General features: G+C 50.1%; 1 protein-coding gene across 3 annotated transcripts in view; it reads left to right on the plus strand.

Annotated features, from left to right (window-relative positions):
* The window catches only part of Mbp (myelin basic protein), a 110,726-nt gene extending 99,443 nt beyond the window's left edge, over window positions 1-11,283 (plus strand). For 2 of the 3 annotated variants that reach the window (XM_021150283.3, XM_029471815.2), the window contains 4 exons: window positions 528-563; window positions 957-989; window positions 4,199-4,321; window positions 9,770-11,283. In XM_021150283.3, the coding sequence (XP_021005942.1) occupies window positions 528-563; window positions 957-989; window positions 4,199-4,321; window positions 9,770-9,814 (237 nt within the window). In that variant the 3' untranslated portion in view covers window positions 9,815-11,283. The remainder of the gene's footprint in view (window positions 1-527; window positions 564-956; window positions 990-4,198; window positions 4,322-9,769) is intronic. The other variant, XM_029471817.2, reaches the window with a different exon arrangement.
* Window positions 11,284-20,493: the final 9,210 nt, after the last annotated feature.

Here is a 20,493-nt window from a genome sequence, read left to right on the forward strand (position 1 = left end):
TAATGGTTCCACCAACTAGCCACTAAACATTCACATATACGAGCCTGTGGGGGCCACTCTCATTCAAACAACCATAATGGCCTGGGCTCTCTCACACCAATCATTAATTAAGAAAATACACTATAAATGATTCTGTCTTGCATCAGGTTGACATAAAACTAGCCAGAACACCACTCTTGCAAAGGACCAGGGTTCCATTCCCACCAGTCATGCTGGTGGCTCAACTGCCTACAGCTTCAGCCCCAACGTGGCTGCTGGCCTCCATGGATGTCTGTACACTAATGCCCACACACAGACACGAGATTTTTTTTTTTAAATGGGGCATCATATTGAAACTGAGCATCAGTAGCTGTGCCATTTCCAGCCCCAGGAAGGGCATGATATAGAGGCATGTGCTAGCTTCTGATGCCTGGTAGATTGGAGCCATGTCTGTGGACATGAAGTATGTCATGTGGGACCCTCTGGGAGAACGTGGGGCTTCCTACAAGAAAGTGAGTCACTGCAGCCCACCCCTCTCTGTCTTCCAGGTGACACCTCGAACACCACCTCCATCCCAAGGGAAGGTAAGGCCTTCGATGTTTTGATTCATCAAGAGTTCATTCATATGATTATCCTGAAATCCCAAAATGTGTTCCAAACGGAACTGGGCTCAAGGCTCCCTGAATCTGCCCAAGTCTTGCTCCCAGAGGCTCCCACTGGGACAAAGATGCAGCAGGTCTCTAGTTCTGCGTCCACGGCCAGTGCTTCCAGGCAGTGTTCCCCTGAGCTGGGATTCACATCCTGGCCTTGAAGCTTTGGGCAGGCCTGGCAATCCCTGAATGTGGTGCATTTGAGGGAGCCTGTTTCTCTTGGGGGGAGGAATGCCACCTGGTTGTTCCTGTTGGTTTCAGGACTTTGTCCCGGGCGATCACCACATCAATGTTTCTGTCGTCACTGTTTCTTTCTCTTCCTCACAGGGGAGAGGCCTGTCCCTCAGCAGATTTAGCTGGGTAGGTGATGTCTGCGTCTCCTCTGCTTCCTCATCCCCTGCAGCCCGCGCACACCACTGACTTCTAAGTTCTTTCAGTTGCTTAACACTTGCTTTTTCTGTCCTACCCAGCCCAGCTCGCCCACCATGCTTGGCAGGCTGTTTTCTATTCCAGGCAAACAGGAAGCCTTTCACTGTGGATTGCTGCCAGGCTGAATCCCGGGCACTGCAGAGCCCTGTACCTCCTCCCCACAAGTGTTCTGAGATCCTTCCCAAGGAAGGGCCATATTGCAAGAAGGCTCAGCAGACCAAAATACACTGCTGCCCACCCCTTACGACAGTTCTGCTGATGCAGAATAATGATGCTAAACTCTTGTTCCATCTCCAATAACCCTTCTACCTGTTAATCCAGAAGATCTGGGGTTTTGTTTGTGTGTTAGTGGCATCTAACACAGATCCACTAAACCTCCAAGAAAGATTCCGTAAGGGTTTTAGGGTTTTAGACACAAGATCAAAGTTCCGATGATGGTTTTAACTGGTCGAACAGCTTGGCTTCTAAATATTTGCAAGTTTTCATGTCTACGCCAGCTTAAAATGCTTACTGATTTGTCCTAATCAAGTGTATTGATCCCTGATGCTAGCAAATACTAGATATGGTTCTTTCTCTTCATTGTTAAACAGCTGTAATTTGCAGAGCTACACAGATGCACACACACCAGCCTGTTAGCCAGAGGTGGGGTGGGGTGAGAGGTTGTCTTATCTATGGGAGCAGTGTGGTACAGAACCCATCTGTGCCAACCAAACAACACACAAGAGAAGAGGTGAGGGGCAGGGAGGAGGGAGGGAGGGAGGGAGAGAGAGAGAGAGAGAGAAGAGGGACAGTAGAAACAACAGTAGGTAGAAGATAGGGTCAAGCATGGGGCACACATCTATAATGCCAGTATTCAGTAGGCAGAGGCAGGGGGATTGCTGAAAGAGCAAAGTGACTGTGGGGCAACAGAGTTGGCCTGTCTCAGAAAGTAAAAATAAGTCAAACAGAGGAAAAGATATAAGAGAAAGGATTGCTTGAAAGAGGAAGTTTGTGGAACTCCTGGACCATTCCCAGATGTCCTCATACTGAGCTGTGAACCACTTGATGTAAATGTACCTATGTTTTTCTCACACGTCAAATCTTCGGAACTGGTGACAACAAGATGTCTACCCAGCCCCCACACAGCCCCCACCCATGGCCTCTTTCTGTCTTTAACTTTCTGTGCCAGGAGGGATAAGGATGATATGAAGAACAGCACCTCTTTTTATCCAAAATTCTTATTTTAGCTACTGTATGTCTTAGGCGTGGGTTGTCAGGGCATTGTGGAAACACTGTGAGAGGAGGAGGAGGAGAAGCCCTTTTGCCCACTGGCGTACAGGCAAGGTCTTGGTGTCTCTCTCTCTGCAATCTCTAGTTTGGGTATCACAGGGCCTCCTTGGGTCTCTCTTGGTCCCAAGTTCCTTCGGGTTTTCATCGCCTCTTTTCAGGATGGCCTTCTTGTCTGGACTTCCAGAAACTCCTTCTTATTCTCTCAAAACTCTGTTGAATATGTCTTGATACTGTCTGTTTTCCAAGGCGAAATCGACTAGGAAAGTCCCACAGTGTTGATCTGAAAGTTGAGCTGTTCAGGTCTCAGAAATTCTTGGTTTGGAAGAAAAGCCATGCTCTGGGGGCCAGAGTTCATCCAGAGACGCCTGTTTCTGCCACTTGGCTGCCTGACTGCTTGATGTCACACTCCCCAAGTGCCACAACCCTTCTCTGTGGTATCCGGGAGTCTCTGTGTCCAAGAAACCCCCAGGATGCATGGGTAGCTCTGTCTGCCCCAAGCACACGTTCAGCTTAGACCTTGTCCCCCTCGTGTCCTTGCTCCTACCCCAACAGAACACCTAAAACTGAAACAGCCTCCTGACAGCCAGGGACCTCTGCCCGAACACAGGCAAAAGAGAGGGAATGATGTAAGTAGCTGGAATCAGGGGAGAACGTTGGCTCATATGGCCAGGGTCTAACTTCCATCTTGCTCGAGGAGGCCAGGTATGTGGAAGTGCCTGGAAGTGTCTTAATCCTGCCCTCAGCGCGTCTTAGATGGTAGGTGGCTAGGTTGCTTCTCAACATCCGACTTGCGTAAAGCTTGCTGTGAGTCAGCACGGAACATTGAGGGTGCTAGGTGCAGCTCAGGCTGGTGGCTGGTCCTGATGCTGGAGCTGTTAGTAGTGACAGCTGTTTTCCCATTTCCTTGTCAAACAAAGTCTTGTGCCCTGCCCTTGGGGCGGGGCCCTGTGAGGGTCAGCCTGCTGAACTTCACACTGAGGCTTGATGAAGACCTTACCCAGAATGCCAGTGTCATCGCTCAGGGTTACTGAGAGCATCCTTTGTAGTTAAGCCAGCACTGGGACCCAGAGAGTCTTACATCCCAGGCCTCGCTGTCTATTGCCCAAGGCACCAGATAAGAACCCGAATCTAGGTCCCACCATGGCCACCATTGAGAGGCTGCCCTGGACCAAAGACTGGGAAATCTGTCTTTTACTTTAGGAAAGGTAAATTTTCCTCCTCCTCCTCCTCCTCCTCCTCCTCCTCCTCTTCCTCCTTCTCTTCCTCCTCCTCTTCCTCCTTGTCTTCTTCCTTCTCTTCCTCCTTCCCCTCTTCCTTCTCCTCCTCTTCCTCTTCCTCCTCCTCTTCTTCTTCCTCCTCTTCTTCCTCCTCTTCCTCCTCCTCCTCTTCTTCCTCCTCTTCTTCCTCCTTCTCTTCCTCTGGGGCACACAGCATGGCTAGGCAGAATCTGAGCTGTGAAAGACCAGCAAAGAAAAACTTAAGGGCCAGGCAGAGGGTGACACTCCTGGCCCCTGGGCTCCAGCACCTTTGGTGTGCTTCCTCTGCTGATGAGGGTGGAGGCCCTTGGTGGGAATTTGAGAGATGCTTGCCTTTCTCTCACAAGGATGCCCTGGCATGGATCTCTGCAGCTGTCTGTAAAGTTGGGCGCTTGTGCCCTAGAATATTCAGCATCCCTGGCCCAGGCCCTTTGTTCTCCAGCAACACCCACGGATAGACTTGGGGACTGGCACTTCTACAGCCCCTCTCCATCAGAACTCCGTGCTGCTCTTGCTCCCGAATGATTCGCCGATGCCACCTGGTGGCTAATGTCCTCCTGGATAGTCCCTGGTGGCAGCCACGAGCAGACACTGAGCTCTGGTCTTTTCTTGCAGGGGGCCGAGGGGCAGAAGCCAGGATTTGGCTACGGAGGCAGAGCTTCCGACTATAAATCGGCTCACAAGGGATTCAAGGGGGCCTACGACGCCCAGGGCACGCTTTCCAAAATCTTTAAGCTGGTAATGTAACATTCCTACCACGGGGAAACACCTGGGCACCTCTGCGGGAAGTGGGGGCCTGGAGCCGTGCTCTCTGTTCACTGTGCCCCACTCCTCCAGGCAAAACCGTGTTCCCAGGGGAATGCCAGGGATCAGGAAGAGTGTTAGCAGAAAGACGAATTCCAGAATCCCGAGCTGAACTTAGCCAAGGGTTCAGTGACCGTCTTCACTCACAACTTACCTTCCCTCCTTTGCTCTTAGCCAACATAGTTCTGTCTTCCTTCTGGGTATCTTAGGAACTTAATGTGAAGCCAAGAGTCTTTTCAAACGATGCTGTCATGCTACACACAGGCATTCTCTGGGCCTCACTGTAAGCCCATACTGTGTCTCTTCTCTCCCTAGAGATATAAGTCAAGGGCCTAGGTGAGAATGAATGGCACCTGTATGTAGAAGGAGCTGAGGGGAACCCCCTGAGTGGGGGCCTCACTAAAATCACTCAAAAGGGACCCAGAAAAAGCCCAGGAAGAGGCCTGCAATTAGCTGCATAGGTGCTAGAATCATACAGACCCAGTGATAGATGTCAGGGTCATTTTTGTTGTTGTTGTTGTTGGTCCTGTGGCCTCAGCTCCTGACCTCTCTGAGACGTGGTTTCCTTATCCATGGTGTAAGGGGATGATGTGCCCACTTACCTCAGGTCTGGTGAGCTGGTGGTGGGGCACACGGCAGGCATGGAAGGGACTGCGACTCCAGCACAAGCCAAATGGCACCTTTATAGAGCAGTGCCGGCCTGGTGTAGAAAACTTCACAATGTAGCTCTAAAAAGGTCAAAGTGATGACCGGAGCTCAGAGATGCCCTGTGTTCCCTTCCCAGGGAACCCCAAAGATGAGGTCTATCTCGGAGGAACATGAATACCCAGGTTAGGTTTTGACTTTGAACCAAGTCCCAGATTTTCCCCTAATAAAAGCTCCCCTTGGGCTGGAGAGATGGCTCAGTGGTTAAGAGCAATTGCTGATCTTCCAGAGGTCCTGAGTTCAATTCCCAGAAACTACATGGTGGCTCACAACCATCTGTAATAAGATATGATGCCCTCTTCTGGGGTGTCTGAAGACAAAGACAGTGTATTCATATAGATCAAAGTCCCTCCCACCTTGGCAATTATGCAGCACTCCACATCCCCAATGGCCACAGTGACCACTGTCGGGACATCCAGGATACTATGGGCCATAGCTTCCTTCATGGAAGGAGCTGGAGGCCTAGAGGCCTGGCAGGCAGGACCAACACCCCTTGAGACTATGGTGCCATGCTCAGCATGGAGGGAATGGGGTGGTTGTATCTCTAAAGCAGAGATGTGACACTTGCTAAGATACAGAAGAGGAGCTAGCATACACGTGTAGGAACAGCATGTGAAGAAGGCCTCAGAGGGTTCTAGGAGACAGAGACCAGCTGAGTCGCCCTTGACATGCTGGGCCAGGAGGAGAGAAGGAGTCAACCCCCCAGAAACAGAGCTCTGACTCTGACCCTGATCCTGGGGACATGGTGGCAGATGAGACTTGCAGTCAGGTGTCAGGGTGACAGTTGTCTGGCTGGCAGAGACAGAAAAGCAGCAACTGGGTTACGGAGTCTCTGGGCTAGATGATACAGACAGAACTCTTTTTGTTTATAAAGATCCAGGAATATAGTCACATGGCTGATTCTCCAGTTATGAATCTATCTCACAGAAGCTTCTAGGCTGGAGAGAGGCAGGGTGAGGCTCATCAGTGTCATTACTGGCAGCCATTAGAGGTGGCTTCCATGCTAACTTAAGGCTCTGTGGCATTTGTCATCCTTGAGTCCATGGCTCCTGACTGGCCTGGCATTATCTAAGAAGTCCCCTTGCTTCCTAGTATGACATTCAAAGCTACCATTTTTGCTCACTCCGTCTGAGCGAGGAGACCTGTGTCTGGGCTCTGACATCACAGATAGCAAACTCACTCACAGTCAGCTATTCTCTGCTCTCTGCAGCCAGCTTCTTTTCTGAGGCAAAGATGAACAACCTGGACTACAGAGGCCTGTGAACCAGAGCCCCCACTGCAGGCGTGAACCTTAAGGTGCCACCTACCGTGGCGCCACCACCCCCAGTTCTTGCTTCTTTCTTGGATGAAAGATTAATATTCTTGTTGGATGGGATCCAAGCAGAGGTGGCTGATGGTTCAAGGGACAGTGTGAGAATCTGTGCACTCTTGATGCCCATCTTGTAGCATCCGCACCAGCTGCATCGTTCCCACAGACCGACCTTGGGTGGTGAATGGGAGACGCCTTGCTGGATTCGTAGTCCACCTCTCATGTTTGGCACCTGAGGGGGCTGCTTACTTGGAAAGGGGAATTCTCATACTTCAGATTCTAGTGCCTTTGTTTCTGATAAGAATGAGGGGACAAGCTCTGTCCTGGAGCCGTTTCTCAGGTCATGGCTGACATTGGGTTGTGCAGAGGCTCGGATCTGAGGTATATGCTTCCTAAGAGAACCACTGCATCAAGGTTTCATGGTTTGTGACTGCTTGGGTCTGTAACACAGGCTCATGGAGTTAATCCCCCCTGGGCCTTCCATTGCAGGCATTTACTAGTAGGGTGTGCCCATGGTCATCACACACAGAGAGCAGGCGACACAGGCTTCTGCATCCTACATGAGCATCCGCAGAGCCCAGACAGGGCAGGGCATATGGACTGCGCAGTGTCATGTGCAGTGAGAACCACACACCTAAGACAGTCAGGGAGAAAGCCTCACACCCGGGTATGTGAGCAGAAAGCAAGCGAGTGACCACCTGCTTTCTGTGCCAAGGCAAAGTGTAGGCGCTACCCAAGGTAGATCAAAGTAAAAAATGAGTTCTACCCCAGACCTTCACGTTAACACTCGTTTCGGCCAACTGCCTAGGTTCTGAAGGCTGTAGGAGAGGGCGTGGGAAGACATCTTCTCCAGTGACCTCTGAATGCAGCCAGGGGTCACCGGTGCTGAATAACCTCACTGCCATCCTGGTCTTGGATTTCCTAGACCTTCCTGCTCCAGATGCTAGCAGTTGCCTCGGCAACGACACCCACCTGGGAAGCCCCAGTCCATCCCTCTGCATAACCTCACCCTTGGCTCAGAAACCTCAGGCACGTGGTGTGTGGCAGAATCAACCTGGTGTGTGAGGCTTGGATTGCTCAGTGCCTCCTTCCACCCAGGAGACAGGGCCCTGCTCCGAGGGAATATGTATGACCCTGGGTGGTGCCTAAAGGATGCTCAGGAGATGGGACAGTCCCCACAGCTCCACTTATGTGACTTGTGTGCTGGCCTCAGGAGTGTGTGAGACTCACATTTCTGAAATAGGCTCAACACCTGGTCTTCTTTCTGTAAACAGTTTTGTAAATTGCTTTAAATTTCTATGTAGACCAAGGAAGCTTTGATGATTTCCAGTGTGTGTGGCTATATAATTAAATCGTGTTACCTAGATAGCTCATGTGGGCTGACAGGCTGCGTGACCAGGCGGGAAGAGCTCAAAGGGCTCCCTGGCTCTTAACACCACTCTACGCAAACCGCTTCCTGCTTGTCTGCTTTTTTTTTGTTTGTTTTGTTTTGTTTTTTGTTTGTTTGTTTTTGTTTTTAAACTCTTAGCAGCCGGTTCTGAGGGAAGGGTTCTGATTCGCTAGTTCAGTGTGGCAGTTAGCACCTGGGCTGGAGCAAATCAGTGGCTCTCTGTGTCTTTGGGACCCACGTCTTATTTCTAGGTGGATAAAAGGACCCTTTACCTCTTGTAGTGTCCCCATGAGGTTGTAGGGTCTCATGGGGACAAAGGTATCCAGCAGAGAGTGCTCACTTCACATCGCAGGTACACGTTTAAATCAACCTGTACCTGGTGAGCACAGGTTTATCAGTTATGGGGCCTAACGCCCACCAAAGACAGAGCAAGTGGCACGAGAGACAAAAGGCATGAAAGAAAATGGAAGCAACGGTGGGTGCCCACCTTGCTGGCTCTAGCCCTTGCTTCCCTCTGCTGGCTGACCTTGGGAAGATGACTCAACTTCTCTGATCTTTGATTATCATATAAAATAAGCGTGTACTCAAGGTTGGCTGTGAGTACAAGCAGGACATCAGGTGGAAGGGCCTGTGCTCCAGGCGGGTGCTCCAGGCGGGTGCTCCAGGCAGGTGCTCCAGGCAGGTGCTCAGCAGCTACTAGAAAACAGCACTGATGTGTCTACCATTATATTTCAAAAAAGAAGTCACCTGAGGCTTGGCTGGACTCCTGCGTTTCAGTCCAGGTACACTGTGTTTTCTAGAACAGAGATTCTAAGACTTCCCAAGAAGTCAGTGCTCTGCAGGGCCCAGGCATAGCTCTGCCCATGATCCGCATAGAAAAAACTGGGTCAGGGCAAGACAGCTCTCCGGGTGAGGCCAGGGCCCCTATCCTGGAGAAGGACATCGCCCCAGAGGTGACTTCATAGCTAGACCTCAGTCACACTGCTGAAAGGCAGTCCCTCAAGGGGCTAACCGGTGCTCAGAAAGGCACCTAGTGGCTTCACCTCAGCCTGAGCGGCTGCTGCCGTGTGAAAACCACTGGGCTTGTTCCATACTCTGAGGCTATATGGCTGTCTGGCTGAGCTGGGGAGACATTACACACTCGTGTTTAGGAATGTGCTGCCTCGGTCTCTACTGAGGGACGGCAGTGTGTATGCCTCCATCTCTGGGCTCACAATCTAAATTAACTCATTAAAAGATGTATGTAGTATCTTTAACATAAGATAGGAAACAGAAGCTGGGAAGAATTCAAACGATTAAAAAAGAACAACACAGAAGGAAAAGAAGCGAAGTCCCCCAAGGTGTGACCAAGGTCTGCCTGCCTCCCTGGTTTCCACGCCGCTGCTGTTGCTGTAGGCTGTGCTACCTCTCAAGCTGATTGGGCACATCTCATTTTTAATTGCAAACTTGGTCTCTAGAAAACCCATCAATTCAGAGTTTCAAGAGCCTTATCATGCCCTCATTCACACACGCCCCGTGTGCTGCTAGTGTCTTTTGGTAGCACTGGCAGGGCGCTTTCCCCATGTGGGGGGCAGCTCTTATGCTCATCAGCACTGAAGCCACTTTCTAGAACACACTGTGGACAGTGATCCCAGCCCCAAACTGCCTTCAGTCTTCAAGCGGAGAAAATAAGCAGCTTGTTTGGAGCAAGATAACGAAACTATAACATTCTCCCTGCAAAGGCAAAGCTGTGGGCGCCTTAGACCTAGCCACGCCCTGTGACTCACAGTCAAGGGGCTTTGCCTTAAGCTACAAACTCCACTTAGGGCTTTCTGAAGGTGGTGTGACAAATCGAGGGACTATTCTGTGTCCTTGGGATATCACTTCTGGCCGGAACAGCTTGTGATTGGACAACCACAGAACCAGCACTGTGGAGGGGAAGTGTCGCCCCGCAGCCACACAGGCTCGTGCCTTAACTCCTGTCTTTTCCTTTTCCCAGGGAGGAAGAGACAGCCGCTCTGGATCTCCCATGGCGAGACGCTGAGAGCCCTCCTTGCTCAGCCTTCCCGAATCCTGCCCTCGGCTTCTTAATATAACTGCCTTAAACTTTTAATTCTACTTGCACGGATTAGCTAGTTAGAGCAGACCCTCTCTTAATCCCGTGGAGCCGTGATTGCGGTGGGGCCAGGCCCACGGCACCCCGACTGGTTAAAACTATTCGTCCCTTTTCGTTTGAAGATTGAGTTTTCTCGGGGTCTTCTCAGCCCTGACTTATTCCCCCGTGCACCTTGTTCGACTCCGGAGGTTCAGGTGCACGGACACCCTTCCAAGTTCACCCCTACTCCATCCCTAGACTTTTCACGGTGAGGCACACCCCTCCAGCTTCCGTGGGCACTGCGGATAGACAGGCACACCGCCAAGGAGCCAGAGAGCATGGCGCAGGGGACTGTGTGGTCCAGCCTTCCTTTGTTTTCTTCCCCCTAAAGAGCTTTGTTTTTCCTAACAGGATCAGACAGTCTTGGAGTGGCTTATACAACGGGGGCTTGTGGTATGTGAGCACAGGCTGGGCAGCTGTGAGAGTCCAGAGTGGGGTGGCCTTGGGGATGCTTCCAGGCCAGCTATCCCCTGCACCCCACCAGCTGATTTCGAGCGTGACAGAGGGAAGGAAAGGGGCGAGTGGGCTGGGCAATGGCCCCAACAGGAAACGGGGACTTAGGGGGACACTCTGGAGATGTGTGTGGCCGCCAAATGTCACCATCTCTCCTCAGTGGCTCCCCAGAGCAGGTGCTTTTAAGAACCCTGTTTCCTCTCAGAGCCCAGGGAGAGTCCAAGGACATGGCGCATCTGGAAGTGGGACTGCAGGAGTTCTCTGGTGGCCTCGTGCTGTCCCTCTGGCCACTTCTCATGGTGGGGTGGTCAGCGGCAGCTCGCCATGGCAGTGCCCATTGGTACACACTAACCTCGGCGGAAAAATAACCATTCCCTGCCTCCTAGAAAGGACTCATTCTTAGCTTTAAGGGGGTTCCTGTCACTGAATCGAGTCGCTGCCCTGGATGCAGGGCTGGCCTGGGCGACACTCCAGGGATGAGGCGCTGAGAACCCCAGTCTAATAATGTCCATGGACACCTCCTTATCCCTCTAACGTACTATGTCTTTTGATTTAGCATGCCTTCTGTAGACCTTCCAAAGAGCCCCACACTGGCACCGTCACCCCTAGGAAGGCAGGTGATGGTTGATGTAGCCCAATACTGCATCTTGTTAATCTGTTCTAACTCTGAGTAGAGTGTGGGTTTAAGATAACACCGATTAATGTATCGCCACAATAATGTGAGGGTAAGAGAAAAAGCAGGGAAGAAATTTCCAGAAAAAAATCCCTCGAGATTGTCCCACGGGAGAGTTTGCCCTCCAGTGTGACTGAACAACCTTGCCCATGGCTTCGTCCAGACAGCACAGCTGCAGTATGGCTGGACAGAAACACCTACTGTTCTTGAATATTGAAATAAAATAATAAACTTGCAATGATCTTTGCCCAGGTGTCTGATTTTGCACGCCGGCCTGTAGGCGTGAGCCCGAGTGAAGCACAGCCTCGTCACAGGGTGGAGGGCTCTTCCTCAGGAGCATCAGGTTGCTTCACGGTGCCCTTGGGAGAATACCTCAAGGGGCACATTGAGGAGGCCAAGAAGATGGAGTAGAGGTGACATGGGACAGTGACCCACAACACACAAGGAAAAGGATTTTCAGTCACTCTGAGGACAATTTTCAAAGCCATTGTCCTAGGAAACACTGCAGAAAAGCAGGCCACACACTTTATCCACGACGGGCATTAAGTCATCCATTCTTCCGCCCCCCTCCCCCCATTTGTCCTTTGTTTTTCTTGCCACTGATTTGGGTTATGAGACTTCTTTTTTCTAAAGGATTACCCGAAATCTCTTCTCCTGTTGGTTTTGAGAGAGCTCCTGGCCCCTTTCTGAGCTTCCAAGGCAGGCTATGGAAAACCATCAGATTTGTGAGCTGTGGAAGGAAGGCTTGCCATGGGCCAACATTACAGTCTTTCTCTGGAGCGTGTTGTTCCAACCCAGGGAGCCAGTGCAGGTTCCTGGGGTCCACTGACTGACGGGAAACCTAACCTCCAGGTCGGGCTCGGGGCTCACATCTATAATTCTAGCACTCACAAAGTGGGGGCAGGAGGATTGCATGAATTTGAGGCCAGCCAAAATTATGTAATGAGTTCTAAGCAAGAGACGCTGTCTCAAAAATGCATGCCTTTAATCCCAGCGCTGGGGAAGCAGAGGTTGAGCTCTGTGAGTTTGAAACCAGCCTGATCTACAAAGCGAGTTCCAGTACAGCCAGGACTGTTACACAGAAAAACCCTGTCTCAACACACACACACACACACACACATACACACACACATCTACCACCACCACCACCACAACAACAACAAAAACAACAACAAAACAGACAACAAAAACCCACCAGGGGCTAGAGAGCTGGTCAGCCATTAAGAGCATTGGCTGCTCGTGCAGAGCATCTGGGTTTGGTTTCCAGTAATCACGTGGAGTTCACAACAGTGTGTGACTAAAGTTCCAGGAAATTTGGTACCTTCTTCTGGCCTCCGCAGGCATCAGGCACACACAAGATGCACATGCATACATGCAGGTTCACACAAGATGCACATGCATACATGCAGGTTCACACAAGATGCACATGCATACATGCAGGCACACACACACAAGATGCACATACACACAGGCATACACTAGCTAAGCACACACACACATATACATGCAGGCAGGTGTTCACACACATAAAAACATTTTTACAATCTTACAAAGATAACAAAAGGCTGATGTCCACTCGTCTCCTTGTCCTTTTTAGCCAACAAAATCCTCCCAAATAAAGGATCTGGAAATACAAAGATGTGTGCACTGTTTAAAGATGCATTGCTGCCGCAATCTCCGTGACCTCATAGGAGTGGCTGCTCCACTGTGGTCACTCACCACCCCTGGCTTTATTTTAAAGTCTTTCCACCATCTCGCCATCTCTCCTGCAATGAACCATGAGCTGCGGGAGAAAGGGATGTAACATCCATCTCCCATTTAGGGCAGAGCATTCTGCCATCTTTTAGTCTCTGCACTCATCACCCTGTGCTGGTTGGGTTTGTCAACTTGACACAACCCTAACCATATCTTGGGAAAGAGAATCTTAATTTAGAAAATACCTCCATAGTATTGACCTGTAGGCAAGCCTGTAGGGCGTTTTACTAATAATTGATATTGGAGGGTTCTCCCTACTGTGGGCAAGTGATCCTGGATAGAAATCAGGCTGAGCAGGCCCCAGGGAGCAAGGCAGTAAGCAGTACCCCTCCATGGCTTCTGCTCCAGCTCCTGCCTACAAGTTCCTAACTTCCCTCAATGATGGACTTGTAAGTTATAAGGTGAAATTGGCCCTTTCCTCCCCGAGCTGTTTTTGGTCATGGTTGAAGAGGAAACTTCTGGTCTCTTTGGAAAGTCAGTCATGTCAGATGATGATTTGCTGGGGCACACAGGTGAAAGGATGTTTTGCTAAAGCAGACACGTGAAAGGCTGTGTGATGTTTAGAAGGAATGTAACTATGACCCCACAAACAGGAGGAGCTCGAGCGTTGGTTTGACTTGCCCACCTCACTAGTCTTCCCTGACGACACACACATATTGGTTCACCTTACATTGCATTGCTGAGCCAAGCTTGTGGTGACTTCATAGACAAAACTCGGCAGAGAGCCTCTTGTGAGATTCTTGAAGCTTCTTGCTACTTCTGCATACTTGGGCAGGCTGGCCAGCCTTGAGGGTTTCTTCTGGATTGAACTGCCCCTTGCTAATTCGTGCGTGGTGTCTGCCAAGTAGACTGGATGCAGCTTCTGAATAATGAAGACTGAAATCACCCCCAAAGAACTATTTCTAAACACGTCCACTTCCCTTGTATCACAATAACGTTTCTTCTCCACCTACTTCTATAGAATACAAAATAAATTCAAGACGACCCAGCCCCTTCACCCTCTGAAGGGACTTTACAAACTATACTAGCAGGCCAAGTGCAGAGCCAGATAAAGAAGCTGGCTGACCAAACAATGCTGAGAAAAACCATAAGGGCAGGCAGAGTGAGGGACAAGGCCAAAGGTAGTCACCCCATGCAAACCAACCAATGCCTGAAAGAGTTACACTTGCTACACCAATTAGAATAAGCCAGCTAGCCCTGTTGCCTAAATCTGTACCTTACAAGGTATAAAAAGTGTGTTTTTTGTTTGTTCAGGGTCTCTCCTCTTACCTGTGTGCTGAGGAGGGAATTGCATTGGAATAAAAAAAAAAAACCTTGCGGTTTGCAGCAATGTAGGTCTCTGTGATCTTTGTGAGTTTGGGTCTTTTGGTGGACTCCAGAACTTCTGGTGGGTGGAGGGCTAGAGAGGAAGTTGAACCTTTATTAAAGTAGATTGTGAGAAATATGACTACACATGGTGTTTTATCACAGGAAGAGAAACCACACCAAGATGCCATCAGCTGCAAAGAGAAGCTTCTCTGATGGGTTGAGAGATGCACTCATCTATGGATAGAAACACAAGCCTGCACACACGCAAGCCAGACAAAACCTGGGTATGGAGAAAGGTGGTGTGAGGTTTCCCAGCCCTAGTCTAGTGGTAGCTGCTAAGAAAGGGAGAGCCAGTTTTCTTTGAGAGTGCTGCTTCTGGTGAGTTGACCACGCCCCAGTGGAAGACCACACATCCAAGAATATGAGAGAAACACGTATTGGACTTGTGTGAGTGTAAGAAGGCAGGATTCCCCAGTCCTCAACAGCCAGCCAGGATTGGGGCTCTGCTTAGCTCCAATCACAAAGGTGGAGGTTTGACCACTCACGCAGTACCAATGAAGCTATTCCCCGGCTCGACCACCAGGGGCGGTGTTGCTCTTCCGGCATAGCTGGGGCTGATTGCTGTGTCAAAGGAGGTTCATCTAGGCTCCTCAGAGCCAAAAGTCTGGTTTGAACTGCTTCAAACAGCCCAGCTGAGGATATACGTACAGGAACTGGGGCCGTTAGATGTCATCACCATGAAGCCTTCTGACTGGTGCTAGCATAAAGATAGTCCTGTTGGTCATTTAACTGGCAGTCCCATTAGTCAAAGTAGCTGGGACAGGAACTAATTAGGTACTCAAGTTAGCCCATCCCCCAATGTCTTCACTGTTTGTAGGGAAATGAATGTCAGAAGAAATGCTTACAATAGCAACTCATTATTGAGCTGGGGACATGACACAGCAGGTAAAAGTGATTGCTACCCTGCAGGACAATCTGGCTGGACCCCTGGGACTCCATAGTGGAAGAGTAAAACAAACTGAAATTTGCACTCTGACTTCTACACAGTGTGTTTACACACACACACACACACACACACACACACACACACACACACACACGACATTTAATATACAAATTTAAGAACTCCATCGACAATAATTATTTTAGTGGCTCTTAACTCCTGCCCAGTGCCCATGCTGGCCCCATCTGTCTCATAATCATAGTAACGGTGGTAGTTAACACTTCAAGGCATGAACAGCAGCGTTCAGCCGTAATGATGCATGTTTATTTTTACCCAAGTATTTCTTATTCTCCTCAACCCCACACTGGGCTCTAAGACTCTACAGTACCGATGCCTCATCTTGATATTGGGATTTGCCTGTTGCAGACCTTGAACAGTCACTGGAATGGCAAATGACGTGATATTAGGTAAGAATGACCAATCAGTATGTGCAGCCAAGGATACGTGGCTTGTTGGCCATACGGTCTACACCAGTGTTTACGGTGTAAGTCAGAGGCCAAGATCAGAAGGCTATGCATGCTCACCAGGTATCTATGAGGCAGGGGAGGGACCCCACTCTCCCATCTCCTCTCCACTGGACTGCCCTCCATTGTGAACTATCATACAAATGCTGGGACTCGCTTTCACTTGCAGACCATGAGTATCTGCTGAATACTCCTGCAGCTCTGCGTAGCTCCTGTCAAGCTTGCTCAGCACTGGTCCCTTCTACCCTCTGAGGTCCAAATGGCGATGGGGGAGGGGCACGGTTGCCACTGCTGCCACCTGTCCTCTAACAGGTGTTTGCTGACCTTCTGGACAATTCTCCTGCCGCTAGAGCTGGCCATGAGCCTCCAAGGCTCCTTGGAGACACTTTCAACTATCACTCAACCAAACAAAGTTGTGACTGCAGTCAGTAAAGGCTGCGTGGCACTTAGTCCCTTAAGAGTCACTGGGAAATAAGGTGGTTAAAAGGGTAACCCTTTTCTACCTTTTCTAGAGAGCTGTGATGGCCAGATATGGCCTTGGCAAGAGGGCCTAGAGTAGGGTTGTGACCCAGGCTGCTGGCCGAGGACACCTAGAGGGACTACAGGTGGTAGGTTGGTCTTGTACTTCCTTGTGACAGAGGGGAAGCAGATATGGAAGGGGGGTGGGCTAGGGGAGTTGTGTAGTGCTGTCTAGAACTAGGGGTACCTGGATGAAGCAGTTACATTTAAATGGTAAGAAGGGAAATGTAGGGCTGGAAAGATGGCTCAGGTCCTGAGTTCAATTCCCAGCAACCACATGGTGGCTCACAACCATCTGTAATGGGATCCGATGCCCTCTTCTGGTGTGTCTGAAAACAGCTACAGTGGACTCACATGCATAAAATAAATACATCTTAAAAAAAAAAAAGCCTGGGAGCACGGCACACACATGCACACACACATAAACACACACACATGCATACACACATACCAATAGAAAATAGTGAGCATACCTACCAGTGTTACTAAATAACTGTCTTCTAGGAGCAAGGCTGAGAGCCCAGGGCTGGGAAAGAACAAACTGACTGTGCCAGAGAAAAGTGCTCAGGAAATAAAAAGCTACGAGGGAGAGCTCCTGGTGGTAGAAATCCGGGCTTCTGGGAACATCTCACTAGAAGCAGCTACGGCAGCTACAGCAGCTCAGGGGAGTGAAGCAGAGGCTCAAGCAACATCAGCCGAGGAGAAAACGAGTGTGGGAGAGAGAGGATGCTTTCTTTCGGGGGACCCACCTGTCAGGGTAGGGGGAACCGCAGCCTCTGGTCTGAGATAACCCACTCTACATACCCAAACTGGAAACATTCCTGTGGGGCGCCGCTAATCTTCCGGTGCTGAGTCATTTCCTCAGCACCAACTAGTAAACACCTAGTTTGCGCCTGCGCTGGAAATCCCCGCCCCGGGCAGCTCCGCCTCAGGGATGGGGTGATCAGTGTTGAGCCAATCATGGCTTGCTACGTCCGAGGCGGGGAGAATTCCTATAAAAAGGAGGGGCTGGGACTGCCTGGGGTCTCCGGTTGTGAAGCTTATGCTCTCCCTCTCAAGACGCATAAAGCTTGCTGCAGAAGAACCCTATCGTGTGTGGTGTCCTCATTCGCGGGCGAATCAGCGAACACTCACATCTGGTGCCGAAATCCCGGGAAAACGAAGAACAGAAGAACATCGCGAGCACCTTCGGAGATCCCTCGGTGACGGGGAGGGTCCAGAACTGCAGGAACTACGTCTCGGAAAGGTATGCCTGAATTTTACCTGACCCTTTCGCACTCCCTTCAACTAACTGGGCCGTGGGAGGGATTGCCCGAGGCTTTAATTATCGTCCTCGTGGCCTTGGTTGTATGGTTCCTAGCCCTCTTCTTTTGTGAACATAGAAGGTTGTGTTAAATTGAAGTTCTTACGATCTCGGAGACATAAAACTGCAGTCTCCTTTAGAGTATCATGGGGGCTTCTCAATCAGTACAAACTTCATTAAAAGAACTTCTCAAAAGAAGGGACCTGAAGCTTGGGGACAGAGTTCTTCGCCGCTTTGTCGAGGAAGTTGATCGAGTAGCTCCCTGGTATGCGGTGTCAGGATCTCTGACGCTGCTGTCATGGAATAAGCTAGGCAACGATCTAGAAACCTGTTCAGATCTCAGGTTGGGAGTTAAGGCCATATGGAAACTAGTTAAGAGTTGTCTTGAAGATGAGGCCTGTGAGGAGGAGCGAAGGAAAGGGCAAAAGGTTTTAGAAGCTATGCAGGAAGGTATGTCAGAATCCGAGCGTAGTGAGAGGATGGGTGTGCGCACAAAAACCGTAAAAAAGGCAAAAAAGGGAAGTGAAAAAGGACCTCCCGGGAGAAACAGAAAGGGAGAGAAGGGGAGCAGCAGGCCCGGGTTATATCCGACCCGAGAACTGGCTGCCCTCCACCTAAGAGATACCTCGGATTCTTCCGAAACCGAGGACAGTAAACTGACCTCGGAGGAAGAGGGCGAGTTAGAAGAAGAAGCAGTTAGATATAAAGGAGAAAGGTATCACCCAGATGAAGGCGGGCGACCTAAGTCAAGTAAGCCCGCGTCCGGTGTCTCCTCTAAGGATAGGAGATTGTTGGCTGCCGCCATTCCCTCCGCTCCCCCACCTTATGAGGCCCGGTCATCCACAACTTCCTTTTTTCCCCAAAAGATCCTCCGCAAGCTACAATTAGCGTTTCCTGTTTATGAACAAGAAGGGGGGAGAATCTACGCTCCTGTAGACTATAGTCAGATAAAAGATCTTGCAGAATCAGTAAGAAAATATGGTCCCAATGCTAATTTTACTATTATGATTCTTGAAAGAATGGCACAAACTGCCATGACACCTAGTGATTGGCAAATGGTGGTTAAGGCCGCCTTGCCTACTATGGGACAATACATAGAATGGAAAGCCTTGTGGCATGAGGCAGCCCAGTCCCAGGCCAGGGCCAACGCAATAGCCCTTACGCAAGAGCAGCGGGATTGGACATTTGACCTTTTAACAGGCCAAGGCCCGTGGGCCGCAGATCAAATTAATTACCATTGGGGGGCGTACGCCCAGATTTCCAGCACAGCCATACGGGCCTGGAAGTCACTTAATCGCAAGGGAGAAACCACCAATCAGCTTACAAAAATTGTTCAAGGGCCCCAGGAGCCCTTTGCCGACTTCGTCGCACGCATGATGGAGGCGGCAGGGAAAATCTTTGGGGACCCAGAGGGGATAGGACCCTTTATTGAGCAACTGATTTTTGAACAAGCCACCCAGGAATGCAGGAATGCCATTGCTCCTAGAAAATCAAAAGGGTTGCAAGAATGGCTAAGAGTGTGTAGAGAGCTTGGAGGTCCACTTAGCAATACTGGCCTCGCGGCCGCCATCATGTTAGCACAAAAGCATCCTCCACAAAAGAAGACCGGTGAACGGACCTGTTTTAATTGTGGTAAGCCTGGACATTTCAAAAGAGATTGCAAAGCCCCAGAAAAGAAAGGGGGGGTCTTGACCCTCTGCACGAGGTGTGGTAAAGGGTACCATAGAGCAGATCAATGTCGCTCAGTGCGAGATATACAGGGAAGGCTTTTGCCTCCATTAAATGTTCCTGCTCCCAATGTGTCAAAAAACGGGTCATTGGGCCCACGGTCCCAGGGCCCTCAAAGATATGGGAACCGGTTTGTCAGAACCTCCGGGATGGCGGAAGAAGCGACCCAGGAAGACCCACAAGGGTGGACCTGCGCGCCGCCTCCGACCTCCTACTAATGCCCCAAATGAGTATCCAACCAGTACCTATAGAGCCAATGTCACCTTTGCCCCCTGGGACCATGGGCCTTATCCTCGGACGAGGGTCACTCACCCTACGGGGCCTAGTGGTCCATCCTGGGGTTGTTGACCACCTACATTCCCCCGAAATACAGGTCTTATGTTCTAGCCCCAGGGGCGTGTTTTCCATCAGTGCAGGGGATAGGATAGCTCAATTGCTGCTCCTCCCCGACACCCTCTGGGAGGGCTCCCCAGGCCCCAGTCCCAAAACGATGGGGTCGTCAGGAACTGATTCAGCCTACCTTGTTGTATCCCTGAATCAAAGGCCCAAACTCTGCCTCGAAGTAAATGGAAAAAGGTTTGAAGGTATTCTTGATACCGGGGCAGACAAAAGTATTATATCCACGCACTGGTGGCCAAAAGCTTGGCCCACTACAAAATCGTCCCACTCTCTACAAGGCCTGGGATATCATTCATGCCCTGCCATAAGCTCAATGAGTTTGACTTGGAAGGCTCCTGAGGGACAAAAGGGTAAGTTTGAACCTTATGTGCTCCCGCTCCCAGTAAACCTTTGGGGGAGAGACATTATGCAACATTTGGGCCTAACCCTGTCCAATGAAAAAATTGTGTTGGGGGAAGGCTTGAACAAGGCAAAAAACATGATGCTAAAGATGGGCTACAGGACAGGCAAAGGATTAGGACGGTCAGAGCAAGGAGGAATTGAGCCTATTTCACCAGTAGGAAATATAGCCCGACAAGGACTGGGTTTTTCCTAGGGGCCATGGGGACGGTTCGGCCTATACCGTGGAAAACAGAGGACCCGGTGTGGGTCCCTCAATGGCCCCTATCCTCTGAAAAAATGGAGGCCGCAATACAATTAGTAAATGAACAACTAAAATTGGATCATATAGAACCTTCTACCTCCCCCTGGAATACTCCCATATTTGTTATTAAGAAAAGATCAGGGAAATGGAGGTTGCTCCATGACCTTAGAGCCATTAATGAACAAATGCATTTGTTCGGCCCTGTACAAAGAGGCCTTCCTGTGCTCTCCGCCCTGCCCAGGGGTTGGAATTTGATTATAATAGATATTAAAGACTGTTTCTTTTCTATACCTCTATGTCCAATAGATAGGCCCAGATTT

The sequence above is a fragment of the Mus caroli genome, unplaced genomic scaffold (assembly GCF_978045245.1).
Source record: "Mus caroli unplaced genomic scaffold, Mus_caroli_1 scaffold_19, whole genome shotgun sequence".
Taxonomy (NCBI): Eukaryota; Metazoa; Chordata; class Mammalia; order Rodentia; family Muridae; genus Mus; species Mus caroli.